At 40.6% G+C, this 17,797-nt stretch overlaps 1 protein-coding gene and 1 pseudogene across 5 annotated transcripts in view; one reads left to right on the forward strand and one right to left on the reverse strand.

The window, feature by feature from the left end:
- The window catches only part of ELAPOR2 (endosome-lysosome associated apoptosis and autophagy regulator family member 2), a 195,186-nt gene that overhangs the window by 60,220 nt on the left and 117,169 nt on the right, over positions 1–17,797 (reverse strand). For all 5 annotated transcript variants that reach the window (XM_057733377.1, XM_057733378.1, XM_057733375.1 and 2 more), the window contains exons 5-8: positions 17,018–17,104; positions 15,064–15,169; positions 13,877–14,029; positions 13,165–13,253 (exon numbers count right to left, since the gene is read on the reverse strand). In XM_057733377.1, coding sequence (XP_057589360.1) covers positions 13,165–13,253; positions 13,877–14,029; positions 15,064–15,169; positions 17,018–17,104 — 435 coding nt within the window. The remainder of the gene's footprint in view (positions 1–13,164; positions 13,254–13,876; positions 14,030–15,063; positions 15,170–17,017; positions 17,105–17,797) is intronic.
- On the forward strand, positions 3,359–4,031 carry LOC130852379 (protein MIS12 homolog; annotated as a pseudogene).

The raw sequence follows: 17,797 nt of genomic DNA on the forward strand, positions 1-17,797 counted from the left end.
CAGAATCACATCTCAATAAAGCTTGCTTTTAAGAAAAGATTTTAAAGAAGACTGGTGAAATTTTTATTTTCAATTCAGAAAACCCTAGTCACTGAGAAATGTCATGTTGTTTTCCCATCATCCTATTTAAGAAACACAGACTCCAAGTACATTCTACTTGCTTAAATCATATAGGAAGAAACGCTGGTCTAAAACCCATATCCCTTAATACCCTGTTTTTTAATGTCCCCTACATCTTACTTCTGCTTTATAACTCAGAAGGACTGTGTCACAGACATTGGGCATTTGAAATAATTTGTAATACTGAAGTTAATTAAAGGGCAAAGAAAGTACTAGATAATATGATAAAAAACACTAGCAAACCATTGATGATTCAACAGTTTCCTAGACTCAGAGATGAAGACGTTCCATGGTTGGCTGTCTCCTCTCAAGAAGGCTCCCTTCTAAAACATCCTTCCCTACCAGGCACTCTAGTCTTGCCAGGAAGTTTCCATTTTAACAAAACATGCCGTTCCAGAACTGGGCAGCTCCAGTTGTCAGAACATCATTGCAAACACGTGGAATTTATCTTCTTTAATTTGCTTGATAAACCCAAATTTTGCCTTATGGGATAACACAGGAAGGTCTATTTCTTTTTTTCTAAGACTTCACTTCAAACGCTTAAATTTACGATTTGGGAAATTCTTATCAAGTATCTACTACGTGTAGAAGAAAGCACTGTAGGAAAATTAAACACTAATAAGACAAATTATTTGCTCTAAAGGAGATTATAGTTTAATAAGACCGGTTCACAAACTGCTATGATCTCAAAAGGAAAATATACAAAGAGGATACAAAAGCATCAGATTTGGAAACAGAGCTGGGTTAGAATTCCAGCCTTAAGACACAGCTATGAGTAGCTATGACCTTAGGGAAATTACTTAACCTCATTAAGCCTCAGCTTCCTCATTTGCAAACTGGGTATACTAACGTCTAATTACACAGCTGTTGAAAAAAAGAATGGGAGGCAATGTTTGAATTCACACACACACACGTACACACACAAACACACACACATTCCAAAGAGCAAGCGTGCAGATAAATGTGTAAAGGATCGTGCCTCTGCTAGTAATACCGTCACTGCTATTATTATCCCCATCATGATCATTGCCAAGAGAAACACGAAATGTCAAGGTTATTCAAAGGAAAGAGACCAAATCTCTGGGACACTAGGAAACATCAGAAAGATGATCAAAATTCCTCCATCCGATGCTGTCTTGCTTCCAACCTGAAAAAATATTCCCAGCAACGTCAACCATATTTCATATGAAATAGTTTCATACCCTGGCCTCTCTTCTCTAGATTCTTTCCATTTTGTCAAAGTTTCCTCAAGCCTCTACCGAGGACAGAACCCAACACTCTAAAGGTGTTAATCATACGTTCATCTACCAATTCTCTCATTCATTAATTTATTCAAAAGATGTTTCACTACCTTCTGCATTGCAGGTATTCTACTAGGTCTAGAGATTTTTTTTTTTTTTTTAATGATTAAGAACATGTTTCTGTCTACAGGAAGCAGAGACTCTGGGGAAGGAAACAGTCTTTACAAGTATTTGCAATAAAGTGATCTCATACCAAAACATTAGCAAAATATGATCACCATGTAAGTATCAAGAGAGGTGGATACAAAATTATGTGGGAATTCCCAGTATTGCAAGACAATCTTGCCAGATGGACCTTATTTAAGAGTGGACGTGTTCTGTGAACCTGTACAGAATGACTCTCGTTTTACTGTTTTAACAGACACCATCTATCTCTCTTTAGGAACTGACCTGTGTGATGTTGAAAGGAACTGGGTGTTATATGGTCTGGCCTCCCCAGCCATAGGAATTAGCAGATGAACTAAGCTGTCCAACCAGAGTACCTCACGCTACAGGACAGAATGGCTGGTCTGAGACGGCTTGTGATTCAAGCGCAGCCAATCAGAGTCTTTTGGACATGCAGCCCTCCAATGATCAAACACTGTGAGGGGGATAGTGGATGGGTGGAGATGTCAGGGGGTATCTGGCACCACAGCAAAGAACCCTCCTGAGAAGGAAATCAAACCGAGCTCAGAATACCAGTGAGACGAGCAAGAGAAAGGCTTCATAAAACTGGTTGCTCTGTTTTGCCTTCCCAGTCCCATGCGTCAAGAGACTCCTGCCCTGCCTCCCCCCACTCCAATTCTGAAAAGTATTTTTTTAATTCAGTAAATTAATTTTATCATTATCCCCAAGCACAGAAGCAAACCTGACACCGTGCTCTGCCACCATTAAATGGAAACGCGTATCACGTGTACCACAGTGGTAAGGACAGGAGGCATCAATTTTCATCATGAGATTAAACAGATCCAAAAAAGTTAGCCTGCCTAGCTTTGGTTCTCAAGATAAATAAAACCACAAGCCTTTTCTGTAAGTTGCTGACAACGTTACAAAACCACCTTATCCCCCCGACTTCTGCAAGCAGAAATGAGACAACGTTTGTTCACATGATGAACAAGAGACTTGTCAGGAGTTTGGGATTAACATATACAAACTACTACATATAAAATAGACAATAAACAAGGACCAACTGTATAGCACAGGGAACTCACTCAACATTCTGTAATAACTTATATAAGAAAAAAACCTGAAAAAGAATAGATATATGTATATGTATAACTGATTCACTTTGCTGTACAGCAGAAATTAACACACTATTGTAAACGAACTGTACTCCAATATATAATCGAAAAGTTAAGAGAAAAACAAGGAATGCCTACTCTATTCCCCTCCTGCCTCAAAAACCCAGGCTGGTTCACATCCCTGGAGACCGAGCAGCCTTGGGTCCAAGGCTGGACAGTCATGGGGCTGAGGGAGCTGGGAAGGATATGCCACTAAAGGAACTCCCTTTGGACCTCTAGTGCCTGGTCCCCTCTCGATGGGTGACAATCTCCACATCCAGGTGGACCCTCCCACAGCTAAACCAAGCCTAGGGCACACACACACACAAAAATGGGGGACCCGCTGGCCCAGAAAGCTTTCAAAAGCCACCCGGATCCCCAGCTCCTGGTGCTGGGGCTCCCACTCCAGCCTCCTTCCTTATACTCCCTGCCCCCATGGACGAAAGCAGCCCTGCACATCATTTGCAGGGGTCGGGATTTGTCCGGGGGTGTAGTGTAAGGGGGAAGATGTAAAGACAGACAAGCCCTTCAGTGTCTGTTCTCCCACACTCCACACTCCTTTAAAACCATGGAACAGGGCGGCGCCGCCTATCTCTGGCAGCAGGCGGTGGTTTAAAGGAGGTGGCGGGAAGCCGGTGTTCGAATTCGTCACTTTCATGGTCGCTTGGATTTTTCACAATTAAAATTAGCAGAGCAAAATAAGCCAAGATGTCTGTTGATCCGATGACCTATGAGGCCCAGTTCTTTGGCTTCACACCGCAAACTTGCATGCTGAGGATCTACATCGCATTTCAAGACTACCTGTTTGAAGTGATGCAGGCTGTTGAACAGGTTATTCTAAAGAAGCTGGATGGCATCCCAGACTGCGCAATTAGTCCAGTCCAGATTCGTAAGTGCACGGAAAAGTTTCTCTGCTTCATGAAGGAACGTTTTGATAACCTTTTTGGCAAAATGGAGCAGCTGTTTTTACAGTTGATTTTGCGTATTCCCCCAAACATCTTGCTTCCGGAAGATAAATCTCAGGAGATGCAACCTTATAGTGAGGAAGAACTCCAGATTCTCCAAAAAGAAATTGAACAGTTACAGGAGAAGTATAAGACTGAATTACGCACTAAACAGGCCCTTCTTGCAGAATTAGAAGAGCAAAAAATTGTCCAGGCCAAACTCAGACATTGTCTTTGTTTGATGAGCTTGAAAACGTTGGCAGAGACCATGGGACTAGTGATTTTAGGGAGAGCTTGGTCTTCCTGGTCCAGAACTCCAGAAAACTACAGAATATTAGAGACAATGTGGAAAAGGAAGGCAAAAGACTGAAAATATCTTAATTTCTAAATAGTAAAAGGAATTTATCAGAAGGTGGAATAGTCAGGGATTTGTATCAGTGACTCTTCTTATCCTAGTAACCTGTATATTTTGCTGGGGGTGGGGTTCTTTGTTGATTCTTTCTTGTATACCACATCCTCCTCTTTTTTGGTCACTCTCCTGAAGCCTCTGTGCACTACCTTGAACTAATCTTTGAAGCATCTGTGCTTAGAGGCCTCTAACGGGTGGGAAGGGATTCTTGGTTCAATAACGACCCATTTGGGGTCATGACCGAAGAAATAAAGCTGTCCCTGGCCATTCAAAGATATTTGTAGAAGTTGTGCCTTGGTCATGAGTCCTTTGTAACCTTGATCCTTTTGACTTACGGTTTGGATGAGACCAAATGAGAAAAAGGTTAAGTGGGCGTCTTCTTTATTAACCAGCCACCTCGCTGTGCAACAGCCAACAGAGACTACTAGTTCTTGCCCAGTAACTTTTTTTACACGAGGAAGTTAATAACTAGTTGAAGAAAGCAAGTAGCAGAAAAAAACAACCATGACCTTTAGAAAGAAGAAAGAAGTTGTTTTGTTTCTAAAATAAATCCTTTCCTTGATCAAGGCCTTGGTAATGTTAAAGAATTTACTGTCTTGGAGCCCAGCAGTGGAAGACATTCGACGAAAAGGAAGCAGATCTCATTGGCATAGAAAAGGAAGCCTGGGGGCCCAAAGGGTTTACTTAAATTAGAGTATTCAAAGCAGCCCCCCTGCCAAAAAAAAAAAAGAAAGAAAGAAAAGAAAAGGAAGAAGCCTGGAACATACCCAATAGCAAAGTTTATATGAACTGACTATTAGGTATTTATATCATTTTTTTTTTCATACTTCAGTTAGTTTTGGAATCTGCCTTGTACCTAATATTTAACTTATTTATTCACACTCGTAAGCATCAATTATTTAGAACTCTCAGTGATCAATTTTAGCTGTGTCTTGTGCTTACATTCAGTGGAGTCTAATATTTCCTTTTGTAACTAATCCATGTAAAATGTTAGATCACCCAAGGAAAGGGGAGAAATAGCAATAGTTGCTCTTAAGGTATAATTTACCTTCCATGTCTTCCTAAAGAACAGGATTTGGAGTTTCTCCTTTATGCAGAAGTATAACTTAGGGTATTAATATTTGCAGTTAAATATTCAGTATAGGAAGCCTGTGTTTACCTGGAATATGTTTATTATCAAAGAATCCTTTTTTCCAATCCTATACATTAAATATATTTTTTAAAACTTTGAAAAAAAAAAAAAACCATGGAACAGGATTTTCCCAAGCCTCTGGTTACCCCACTAACCCTATTTAGGAAGGAAGGAATGCTGCCGCCTTGTGGCTGTTATCCATAACTAAAACTTCCAAACCAGAGCTTAAGGGCACTTCCCATTCACGAGGCCTCTGAGGCTATAAATGATACTTGCCTTCAACAAACGTCTTGGAGTAAGTACTGCAAAGAGAATTCAAAAAGGCCAGATTTTCAAGAAGACAACCTCAAAAGGTAAATTTCCCACACCCTGATTTAAAACAGAAAAAAGAAAGCACATGGATAGATGCTCAAAGTCGCACACCGCTACACACATGCTAATTAAAACAACAAGGAATTATCACTTGACAACTGTCACATGGCCACCATTAAAAACTCAACATACAAATATTGCTGGAGAGGATGTAAAGAAACAGGAACATTCCCGAGCTTTGATGTAATTCTAAATTGGTAACAGCCACTCTGCTGGACAGTATGAAGATTCCTTAAGAAACTAAACATAGAGCTACCCTATCATCTGGTCAATCCACTCCTGGGAGTCTAACCGGAGAAGAGCATGCTTTGAAAACACACATGTACCCAGAACTTCAACACAGCACTATTCACAGAAGCTGGGACCTGACAGGAAACAAAACGTCCGTGGACAGATGGATAAAGAAGATGTGGTACAAATATCGAAAGAAATATTACTTGGCCATAAAAACAAATGAAATGATGCCACACGCAGCAACATCAAAGCACTTGGAGATGATCTAACGAACTAAAGTAAGTCAGGTAGAGAAAGACAACATATAACATCGCTGATAGGTGGAAACTAAAAATGGATACAAATGAACTCTCTTTTCCAAAAACAAACAGACGCACAGATTTAGAAAACAAACCTATGGTGAGTAAAGGGGAAAGGTGGGTGCCGGGACAAATTAAAAGGTTGGGATTATCACATACACACTAACCTATATATCAATTAGAGAATCCACAAGAACCTACTGTAAACCACAGGAAAATCTACTAACACAGCAATAACCGACAGGAGAAAAGCATCTCAATGGTACTAGATGGACATCTATATGTAACTGTATCAAGCTGCAGTACACCTAAAATGAAAAACAAAACATTGTAAAACACCTATACTCCCATATAGTCTAAAAATTAAGTTAAGAGAAAAAAGAGAAAGAAAAAAAAAAAGGAATGCCTGCTACATTTCCCTCCTGACTCAGAAACCTGGTCTGGTTCACATCCCTGGAGACTGAGCGGCCTTGGATCCAAGGCTGGACTGTCATGGGGCTGAGGGAGCTGGGAAGGATGTGCCAGTAAATGAGCTCCCTTTGGACCTGTACTGTGCCTGGTCGCCTGTGGATGGGTGACAATCTGCAGTACCAGGCGGGACTCCAACAGCTAAATCAAGCCTAGTGCACCCAAAGTAAGGTGGACCCTCTGCCCAAAGAAGCGTTGAAAAGTCACCTGGTCTCCAGTCTCCTGCTGCTGGGGTTCCCAGCTCCAGCCTCCTTCCTTAGATCCCTGCACCCACGGACAAAAGCGGCCTCTACACATCCTTTACAAGGGCTGAGATTTGCCCCAGGGATGTAGTGTGAGGGGGAAGAACTCAAGAGACCTAAGACCCTGGGTGTCTGTTCTGCCACACTACACCCTCATCTACCACCCCGAAACAGGACTTTCACCAAACCTCTGCTTAATCCACTAACCCGAATTCGGCAGGAAAAAATGCTGCTGCCTTGTGGCCGGAACTACAACTTTAAAACCGGTGCTCATGGCCACTTTACATTCACAAAGCCTGTGGCGCTCTAAATGATACCTGCCCTCAACAAACATCCTGGGGTTAGGTAGCTGAGACCTGCCAAGTTTAAAAGGTAAATTTCACACGCCCTGATTTAAAAAAAAAAATTCCAAAGCACAGGGAAAGATGCTCACCGTTGCTTTAGAGTAGGCAAATGCAAATCAAAGCAACAAGGAGGGATTACTTGGCAAGAGTCAGAATGGCCATCATTCAAAGTTCTCCAAACAAAAATTGCTGGAGGGGAGGTGGAGAAAAGGGAACTTTCGCACGATAAACTGGTAACAGCCACTCTGGAGAACAGAATGGAGGTTCCTTAAGGAACTGAAAGGACAGCTACCCTATGATCCAGCCATCCCACTCCTGGGCGTCCATCTGGAGTAAAGCATGACTTGAAAAGACATGTGCACTCCAACCTTCACTGCAGCACCACTGACACTAGCCAGGACCTACCAGGACCCAAAATGTCCATGCGTGGATGGATAAAGAAGATGTGGTACAGATATCAAAGGAAATATTACTTGGCTATAAAAACAATGAAATAATGCCACGTGCAGTAACATCAATGCACTTGGGGATGATCATACGAACTAAGTCAGGTAGAGAAAGACAAATACCAGATGATATTGCCGATACGTGGAAACTGAAAACGGGTACAAATGAACTCCCTTTCCCAAACACAAACAGACGCACAGATTTAGAAAACAAACCTATGGTGAGTAAAGGGGAAAGGTGGGTACCGGGACAAATTAAAAGGTCGGGATTACCACACACACACTAACCTATATATCAATTAGATAATCCACAAGAACCTACTGTAAACCACAGGAAAATCTACTCAACACAGCAATAACCAATAGCAGAAAAGCATCTCAACCGTACTAGATGCACATCTACATGTAACTGAATCAAGCTGCGGTACACCTAAAATGCACAAACACAATATTGTAAATCACTTACACTTCCATATAATCTAAAAATGAAGTTAAGAGGGGACAAAAATAGGAATGGCTGCTACATTTCCCTCCTACCTCAGAAACCTGGTCTGGTTCACATCCCTGGAGACTGAGCGGCCTTGGATCCAAGACTGGACTGTCATGGGGCTGAGGGAGCTGGGAAGGATGTGCCAGTAAATGAACTCCCTTTGGACCCGTAGTGCCTGGTCCCCTGTGGATGGGTGACAAACTCCACTACCAGGCGGGACTCCGACAGCTAAAGCAAGCTTAGTGCACCCAAAGCAAGGTGGACCCTCTGCGCAGAGGAGTGCTGAAAAGTCACCTGGTCTCCAGTCTCCTGCTGCTGGGGTTCCCAGCTCCAGCCTCCTTCCTTAGATCCCTGCACCCAGGGACGAAAGCAGCCTCTGCACATCGTTTGCAGGGCTTGGGATTTGCCCAGGGGCTGTAGTGTGAGGGGGAAGAAGTCCAGAGACACAAGCCATTGGGTGTCTCTTCTCCCACACTCCACTCTCATTGCCATTTGCAGCAACATGAATGGACTTCAATATTTTCATACTAAGTGAAGTCAGACAGAGAAAGACAAATATCATATGACATCACTTTCATGTGGAATCTTAAAAAATGGTAAAAATGAACTTATTTACAAAACAGAACTAGAGTCACAGATGTAGAAAACCAAGTTATGGTTATCAAAGGGAAAAGGGGGGAGGGATAAATTGGGAGCGTGTGGTTAATATACACACGCTACTATACGTAAAATAGACAACCGACAAGGGCCTTCTGAGTAGCACGGGGAACTCTGCTCAGTATTCCATAGTAACCTAAATCAGAAAATAATTTGAAAAAGAATAGATACGTTTATATGTATAACTGAATCACTTTTATGCACACCTGAAACTAACACCACATTTTAAATCAACTATACTGCAATATAAAACAATTTTTTAAAAAAAAAAAAGACAGCTTAAATGAAAATCCAATTTTCAATTTTTGTATTCTTGGAAGGTTTTCCCCCTTTAAATATTTGCTGTATTTTTTAATTGGTTAGTTGGGTCTTCTAAAGCTCGTATTTTCTTGGAAATCTTTTTGGCAAGTTAATGTCTTCTCCTTTCTCAATACTTTTATATCTGAGACTGCCTTTGACACAGATAAATTCTGATTTTACTAATTTGAGCTCATTCTTCAAGCACCCTGAGATCTTTCTGATCCAACTTTATTAATTTACAGCTTGATACACTTCCCTCTAATGTTTTCACGCAAGTTAAGGATTTTTCAATAAAATGATGAAAATAAGTCATCTGAATTAATATTCTTCTCAATACGAGTTAGGATATGTAGAAATACTTTGTTAAATTTATCTTCCGATGGCAAATCTATGATACCAACTACACTCCTAGTTCATATCCACTACACTCCTAGTTGCTATTGTTTATAAAATCCAACGTTTTACATATAGTTCTTGAACTAGCCATATATCCACTTAACCATATCATGTGGTCCACAGTTTTCTGTCTTCCCCGTAGGGAGATGTTACCCATAGGGAGAAGCCCTATCAAATATCTTGTTAATATTAAAAGGTGCCCTGTCTTGAAGAACGCTTGCCCATTATCACTGGTCAACATTCTTTCGGGCTCAAAACTCAGGCACTGACTCTACACGTGTGCTTGTATGTGGCTATATGGGTGTACCTCATACATATGTAAAAAGTGGGCTCTCAGCAACCTTAGGAAACAAAACATACATCAAATTGTCAAGTTAACTCACTCCTCTGAAAGCGCACCTACTCTAGCAATAGCCTGTGGCATTAGTGGCATCCAATCACCTCCCCGCTCACACCACATTTTGGTCACATTCAGGCTCCCTCCGACCTCAGGTCTTCAGCATCCTCTCCCTCCTGCAGAAATGCTCTCCTCCCACCCCTTGCCCAGATTTTACACAGCTCTGAAGCCTGCCCTGATTCGGTCAGAGCCCCTGATTCAGTCAGACTTCCCTGCTGTAGCACTAATAACAATTGAAATAATTCGTTTTCTTTGACAGACGACCTCTTCCCTTAAAATGTAGACAAGTAGTTCTTTAATTGCTGAGATCTTGGACCAGCAGAATCAGAATTACCTGGGAACTTCTTAGAAATGTACATTCTCAGGCCCTGCCCCAGACCTACTGAAACAGCAAATCTGAGACGGGAACCTCCAGGTGAGTCTGATGCTCGCTAAAGCTGAGCAAGAACGGCTGGCTCTACCATCTACGGAGACACATATTTTCTGCTGCTGCCTATCCTTGCGTGGCTCTGCCCTCATCTCTCAGCACTCTGCATATAACCAGTGCTCAGTAAATATTCACTGAATAAATGAGCAAACGAGGGACTTCCCTGTTGGTGCAGTGGTTAAACATCCGCCTGCCAGTGCAGGGACACGGGTTCAATCTCTGGTCTGGGAAGATCCCACATGCTGCAGAGGAACTAAGCCCGTGCGCCACAACTGGTGAGCCTGTGCTCTAGAGCCCGCGAGCCACAACTACTGAGCCTGAGTGCCATAACTGCTGAAGCCCACATGCCCAGAGCCTGTGCTCTGCAACAAGAGAAGCCACTGCAATGAGAAGCCCATGCATCGCAACAAAGAGGAGCCCCCACTCACTGCAACTAAAGAAAGCCCTCGCAGCAACGAAGACCCAACGCAGCCAATACTAAATAAATAAATAAATAAATAAATAAATTTTTTTTAGAAATGAGTGAATGAGTAGGCAGTCCACATTTTTCATGATGTGAATGAGAGTCTCTCAATTAGGATTAGAATGGTCCTGGTTAGCAATTAAAATTTTCCTTAAAAATGTCCCCTACAGGCAGGAAGCAATCAAATAATGAAGCTTCAAAAACTTGAACATTTCTGTGTCGTATAAATTATAACGTTCAAGGTCTGTATACCTCAAGAGCCACTTCCCTTGATGATCCTCTCCAAACAAGGGGAAACTGAGATCCAAAAGAGTATGACAGGACAAGAAGAGCCAAAACACACTCATTGAACAACCTGGGAAACATCACTAAGCCACCGGCAAATCACCAGGCTACTTCAAAGAAGAATAAAATACCTCTTAAAAAAGATGAAACCAGGACAAATGAAAATCTTGGAACAAACAAAATTAGAAAAAAATTCAACTTCACAAGTGTAATCGACACTTCTTCACTGTATCTGTCATCCAGTTACGTTCCCACTGCATTTTGTTCACTTCTGAAGCTAGAAACATTTCTCTTGAATTAAGTCTTAAATCAGTTTTTAAAGAATAGCTGATATAAAATAGATAACTAACAAGGACCTACTGTGCAGCACAGGAAACTCTACTCAGTACTCTGTAATGACCTACAGGGGAAAAGAATCTAAAAAAGAGTGGAAAAAAAAAAAAGAGTAGATATATGCGTATGAATAACTGATTCACTTTGCTATACAGCAGAAACTAACACAATATCACAAATCAACTATACACCAATAAAAACTAAAAAAAAAAAAGAATCACTGAGTTTATGGAGTGCTGGTACACTGTTTTGTTCTATATCGAGAACAAGTTCAGAGTTTACCCAAACACGACAAAAAGAGCATAATTTGTGTATATGGATACCCAACATGCCTGTGGGTATACACATGTGCACACACGTGTGTCTATGCATTCTGTGCATCCTACATTTTATACATGGCTTTACTTCCTCAAGCCCAGGTCAACGAGATTTTGTCACTGTATCCACTGACATAATAAAAATTACTCACTGACATCATAGAGATATGACTTGAATGTTTTCATTCCAGCAAAAACGAGATCTATTTGTATATTAGATCTCATTCATTTAAGCTTCAGTAATGCTGAATTAACATTACATAAACTAAATTTAATTTGCCTTACTCGTTAATAAGAAAAGTTTAGCGAAGAAAAGTTTAGCTAAAGAAACATGATTCCAAGTTATTTCAACCCACCTTAATGGCTCTCTACATACATTTTCCAGATAGAAATAGGCCTTACTTGGCCATGACAGTAGGACATTCAAGATCTTATTTCCTAACTCCCTGTCACTTAAAAGCTGTTAGAGTTACTGTTCTTATTAAAAGTAAAAGATGTGCTTCTAATCATTGAAATTTTCCACGAATTTAAAATAGCCTTCCTTTGACTTATTCTGAGTTAGTAAGTACTTGCTGGACTGTAAATACAAGAATATATTTGGTCTTAAGTATTCAAAAATAAATTCTTTTTTTAAAAGACTAAAGGACCAAGGAAGGGTAAGATTAACAATTATATAAATATAAAAATTATAGATTAGAACCTAAGGATATAAAATTAAGAAAAGAAAGTCATACTGACATTTATGTATATTTTCCAAACTAAGCCAAGAAATTAAATGTCATTATTTCCAAGATGCAAAAACACACAAAGAATGCTGCATCACAGCCACCTTAATCCCAGTTTCTCCCACTGACACAGGCTGGTAAGACTAACTTTTTAATTAAGACAATGGCAGATCAGCCGCAGAGTTCATGTGTGCATGTTTCCTCTGGCTAAGTGCCATTTATATGGTAATTACTTTGTATTTTCTAAATGCAATTACAGAGTAATCTGCCATAAACGAATCAGCCTCTGGCTGCATGGCTTTTATTGACCAAACCTACTGAGTAACCAAACAGTTAAAGAGAATTTACACAGTATTTCCATTCTGTGAGTCACAGAACACATTTTAAGGCTGTGCTTCTCCTGATATTATTATTTCTGAAAAAAATATAACTGTTAAAAATAGCAGTAACTGAGCACTCACTGTGTGCCGGGCACCATGCTAGGTAGGAACCTTACATTCAGTATCTCATGTATTCTCATAGCAGCCTTATGAAGTAGGTACTGATACTATTCCCATTCTACAGAGGAAAAAACTGAGACTTGGAGCAAATAACTTGTCCGTAGCACTAACAAGCAACAGATGTGAAAATCAAAGCCAGGAAGGTGGGCTTCAGAGTCTAAAGTCTTAAATTTCCTCTGTGCTACTTACACATGTATGCTATAAATCTGCTCATTTAATTCTCTCATGAACGAATTCGAGTCTGCTCAAAGTGGGAAAAGGGGTGGATGAGTGTGGGATGGAGCAGACTGAACGTGGCCTGTACCTTTCCTTCCTCATCACATGGAGTATGGATCTGGAAATAGTCTTTGGTGGTACAGGGAGGGCGCTCCATACACTCACTGGATCCTTCTTCTGCAACATATAAACGCATTTCAGAAATGAGTCATTTACGTTGTGACTCTAAGAAAAGGCAAACATGAAAACAAATATACAAAAAAAAAAAATAGCCAAGCGAAAAGCAAAAATAACCTCAGCAGAGGAATTTAGGTAGAACTAGCTAGGCCTAAAGAAATAAAGGCCTGCATCTTTACTTTCCCTAGAGCAATAAACGTTTCCATGATACACAAGGAACATATCATAGTTTTTCCAAGAAGACTTCTTCCATTATCACAGAATGCTGTAAATTTAGAATAAATTAAAAGTTTCTAAGTACATCTCCACGCCCATGAACCATCTAAAAGTACAATATGGACTTTTTTACACAAGTGTAAGCATTTTGAAAACGGTTACCTGCGGGGGGAGGTGGTGGTATAGGAAACATTACAAAGAGAAAAGTCCTGCAGAAAGGGGTAATTATAAGCCCTACTGTGGTAACTGAAGTCCCACCCAGTATGGCTTCAGTCCAGCACTTTGGTTTCTGGCCCACTGTTTCCACCTCATTGTAAGTGTGATTTCTGGCTTATGACTCTATATTCTCAACGAACCTGAATTTAGAAAGAAAAGAACAAAGCCTACGAACTGGAGACTCATCTTACCTGAAAACTGGGAGTCCTCGTCACACCTGATGCATTCTTTCGCTCCTTTCTCAGAATAGGTGTTTCTGGGACACACTTGGCAGATGAACGAACCTGGTTTGTCGCTGAAGGTGCCAGGCTTGCATGGAAAGCACTCAGATGTGTACGCCACCCCTGCGTGGGAAAGGGAAACGGAGCGTGGGAGGGAGGACTCCGCAGCAGCAAGGAAATCAGTGCGTCCTTGCTGCCTCTACCAGAAGTGAGGACAAATATTAACCGTAAACTCAGCCCGGGTCTTTTACATCCCATTAATTCAACACCAAAAACGTATTCACTGTGTGCAAGGAACTAGGCTGTATACTGAATTGAATACATAAGTAGAGCAAACACGTCAACAAGAGATTCAGATTTGATAGAGGTATATAAGCCTCAGCTGTCAAAAGACAACTCCACTAGTCAGCAGTGGGATAAACTCCAAGGTCCCCTCCGATTCTGTACAATTCTCTCATCTTTGTGGCTACCCATTCCCTTTTCCTCCAGTGCTGACTACATCATAGACAAGACCTAAGGGACCCTGGGAAAGGCTCGCCCTTTCTTCTGGCTTGTAATTCCAGCCTTCGCCAGCAGATGTCCCTATAACTAATGAGTTAGCATCACAGGAACAACTACACTTAAAACATACTAAAATGTAAGCCAAACTTTAATAGAGAATCACTACTTTAATTAAATGTAGCCCTAATTGAGAATGAACCATGACAGGGCTTACTGGCTACTGTCCTGAGCCAGAAAATGCACAGCTGGTTCAGAGAGGCAAAAGGTATAGGAGACAGTCAGGCTGAGATATTTTATTTCACTGCTATTTTTACCGATATATTGACGACCTGAATACGCACTTTGTCAGCACAATAGAGGCTTCCCGAATGAACAGTAGGATCTTATTAATAAAGGTCATTTTCTTTTATTTTAAGATACTACAACTGTCATTATGTATACTTTTTCCACACAGATTAAATAATTCAGTTTAGGGTTACAGAAAAAAAAAAAATCCCAATTTTCTCAGAAACCATGGTCTCTAGGTCTATATGATGCCTAACATATTCATTTCTGTCCTATATCCGGGTGAGCTAGCAAAACCAACAATGTAATCAATATTTTAACTAACTATAAAATGTGACAGCTGACTAGTAGAGCAGACTGCTGTAAAATACCTTCAATTGTGATATTTTTTACCAACACTGGCTTGACTGCCTTGGAACCCATAAGGATGCCTGTAGTTCTCCAGTACAGGATGTTTGTGCCTGACTTCAGCATTACCTGTAAAGAGAACACAAGATACTCAGGTCAGATAAACTATGCTACTTCCAACCGTATCTAAAAGCTAATCCATTATATACTTTCCAATTCATTATAATGAAACACCATTTTTTGGAACCCACAAATTAAAATCTACTGTTAACTGAGACCTAAGCTCTGCTTCAATTCACATTTTCTAAAAAAAAAGAAAAATTGTTTGCCAATGCCAAAAATATAGCAATGAAGGAGGAAAAGAAAATTCTTCAATCATGAAAAAAGATAAAATGATTTTCAAATCATTTGCATTATATTTAAAAGGAACTCATTTTAGAGACTGAAAGGCACTTAGCCCAATTACATATTGATTGGCTGCCACTATTCATAAGTAGATCACTGGGCTCCAAAAAGATAACAGAATGAGTTTCCTTCCTTTTAAAATTATTTAGCAAGCAACACTGCAACAGCAACAAGAGAAAAACAGGACTGTTCTTATAGAATAACCTGACTTAACTCTATGACTCCAGAACTTAAATGATTCTATGTCTAATATCTGCTTCCTTTGCCACCAGAATATTTTTACATTTATAAATCAAACTACTTTTCTGATCAATTTCATGCTGATTCAGTCAAGGAAACTAATGTTAAGGGTGCCTTGCTTTCTCATTTGCCGCCCTTCTTCTTTTATGCAGTCTCTTGCTGGCCAAATTCAAGCCGTATAAAATTAAAACATATCTGACTATTTCACCCTGCCAGAGACTCAGAGAAGTAGTGCGTTAAGTACTTTCCTTTTGTGTGAAGTCTCTGTAAGTGAAGAAAGCATATTTGTTGCCAAGGGTTTCTTGTACCTTCAAAGCCCAGCGGACTGAACGCTTAGGTGAATGGATCTTAAGTGGTACTAATATCACTTTCAGGCATACAGATCAAAAAATTATCTGAACGGGGACATTATATTAATCACTCAAGGATGAGGTACCTGCTATAACACAAAGGCAAGGATGGGTGGTCACACTGACATAGAGCTCAATCTACACTGCAGGCACCACCCCTGGCCCTCCCCATGTATCACCTCACTTCACTCTGTAAGATTGGTCCCGTTCCTCATACGAACGATCAGAGTCAAAGAGACAAAGTCAATTGCCTAAAGAAACACAACTACTATAAACCAGAGTTAGATTTTAAATCCATGTCTCACTCCAAAGGGACAGTGTCTCAAATAAGAGCAGATTCAGAGACTGTGTTACCTGATAATTGCCTTCAAGCACTTAGAGTTGTCCTTAAAGAAATAAGTAGTTAGTTTACCAGACACAACCAGAAAGGGTAGAACTTTGAACCATGGGTGACAGATAGAAAGCAGGTTTCAGCTCCAGACAGGGAAGAATTCTGTGACACACAGCGCTGTCCAACAATGGGGTCAGCACAGTCCCCAACAAGACAGGCTTGAAAATCACTTGTTGGGGAGACTGCAGAGAAAGCCAGATGAAAGAAACGCAAGGATGCTTCCAATGCCAAGAGTCACGGATTCTCCTTCCTGTGATTGCCACGTGTGTAAACTTACATATGCAGAGGTTCTGTGCCTTAGTTTCGGGTAGACGTACTTCCTGTTAATGCCCTTTTGAAAAGGAGGAGAGTTGAAGTGTGATGGGAAACAGAAGGGAGAGACAGCTAAGGAGAGAAAGGCAGGAAAATAATACTAGAGAGAGCCTGAGTCCATGAAACTTAGGGGCAATTTCTCCCCTAACTAGAAATTTCTGCATTAAAAAACAATTTTGATTTTTTTTCCTTAACATAAACTTAAAAAAAAAAAAGATTGGGAAAAGGAAGGAGGAGAATGGGGTGGGTGGGAGAGGAGAAGGAGAGAGAGAGACTTACAGAGTGAGAGCTCCATTCTCCGTTGTCTGTGAGTTTTACCCACTTGTCAGCAGTGGTGTCCATCTCCTGGCACTGGTCATTCTGAATCTGTGGAGTAAACACAAGGGCCCCAGTAAAGCTTCTTGAATGATGGCTTTAATTAAATTTGTTACTCAGCACAGCACAGGCTGCAAGAGCTTCTTTCAATGCGTACAAAACAATGGCCATGAGTAACTGTCAACAAGCAAACACACCAAGACCTCTGGGGCCTACGTGACAACTGCATATGAGTTAGTCGTTCTAAGTAAACCATCCTCACTAGTGTAACAAAAAGACTAGCCTATTAAGAAGTCAGGGCAAGCAGCAGCATGGAAGGCAGAGGAGAGAGGTAACACTGAAAACTCACATAAAGCAGAAAAAGCCACTCCAAAAATGTAAAAGCTTGCATTCACCATGCAGGCCCAATAGTATAAAAATAAAGTTTATTTTTATAAGGTTTGGAGCTGTTAAAATATTAAATTAATAAATAAATGAAATCTGCTTTGTTTTCATTTCCCTGGGACTTAACTCAAATGTGTACAGGTAAGTGGCTACAGCCAAAGTCAAAGCCTCCAGTTGGTATTTGGAGACAAATGATAATGATATTCTACGCCAGTTCCAAAGAACAGAGCTAATATCTTTAGCACCAAACACTTTGTGCTTTTCAGACAATTCTTCCAACATACCTAGGGGTTGGGACATACTTTTCCAGGCCTGTGAAGAATGCACAGACATCAAAAATTAGGCCATCTTTACAGTCTT

The sequence above is a fragment of the Hippopotamus amphibius genome, chromosome 4 (assembly GCF_030028045.1).
Source record: "Hippopotamus amphibius kiboko isolate mHipAmp2 chromosome 4, mHipAmp2.hap2, whole genome shotgun sequence".
NCBI classification, from domain to species: Eukaryota; Metazoa; Chordata; class Mammalia; order Artiodactyla; family Hippopotamidae; genus Hippopotamus; species Hippopotamus amphibius.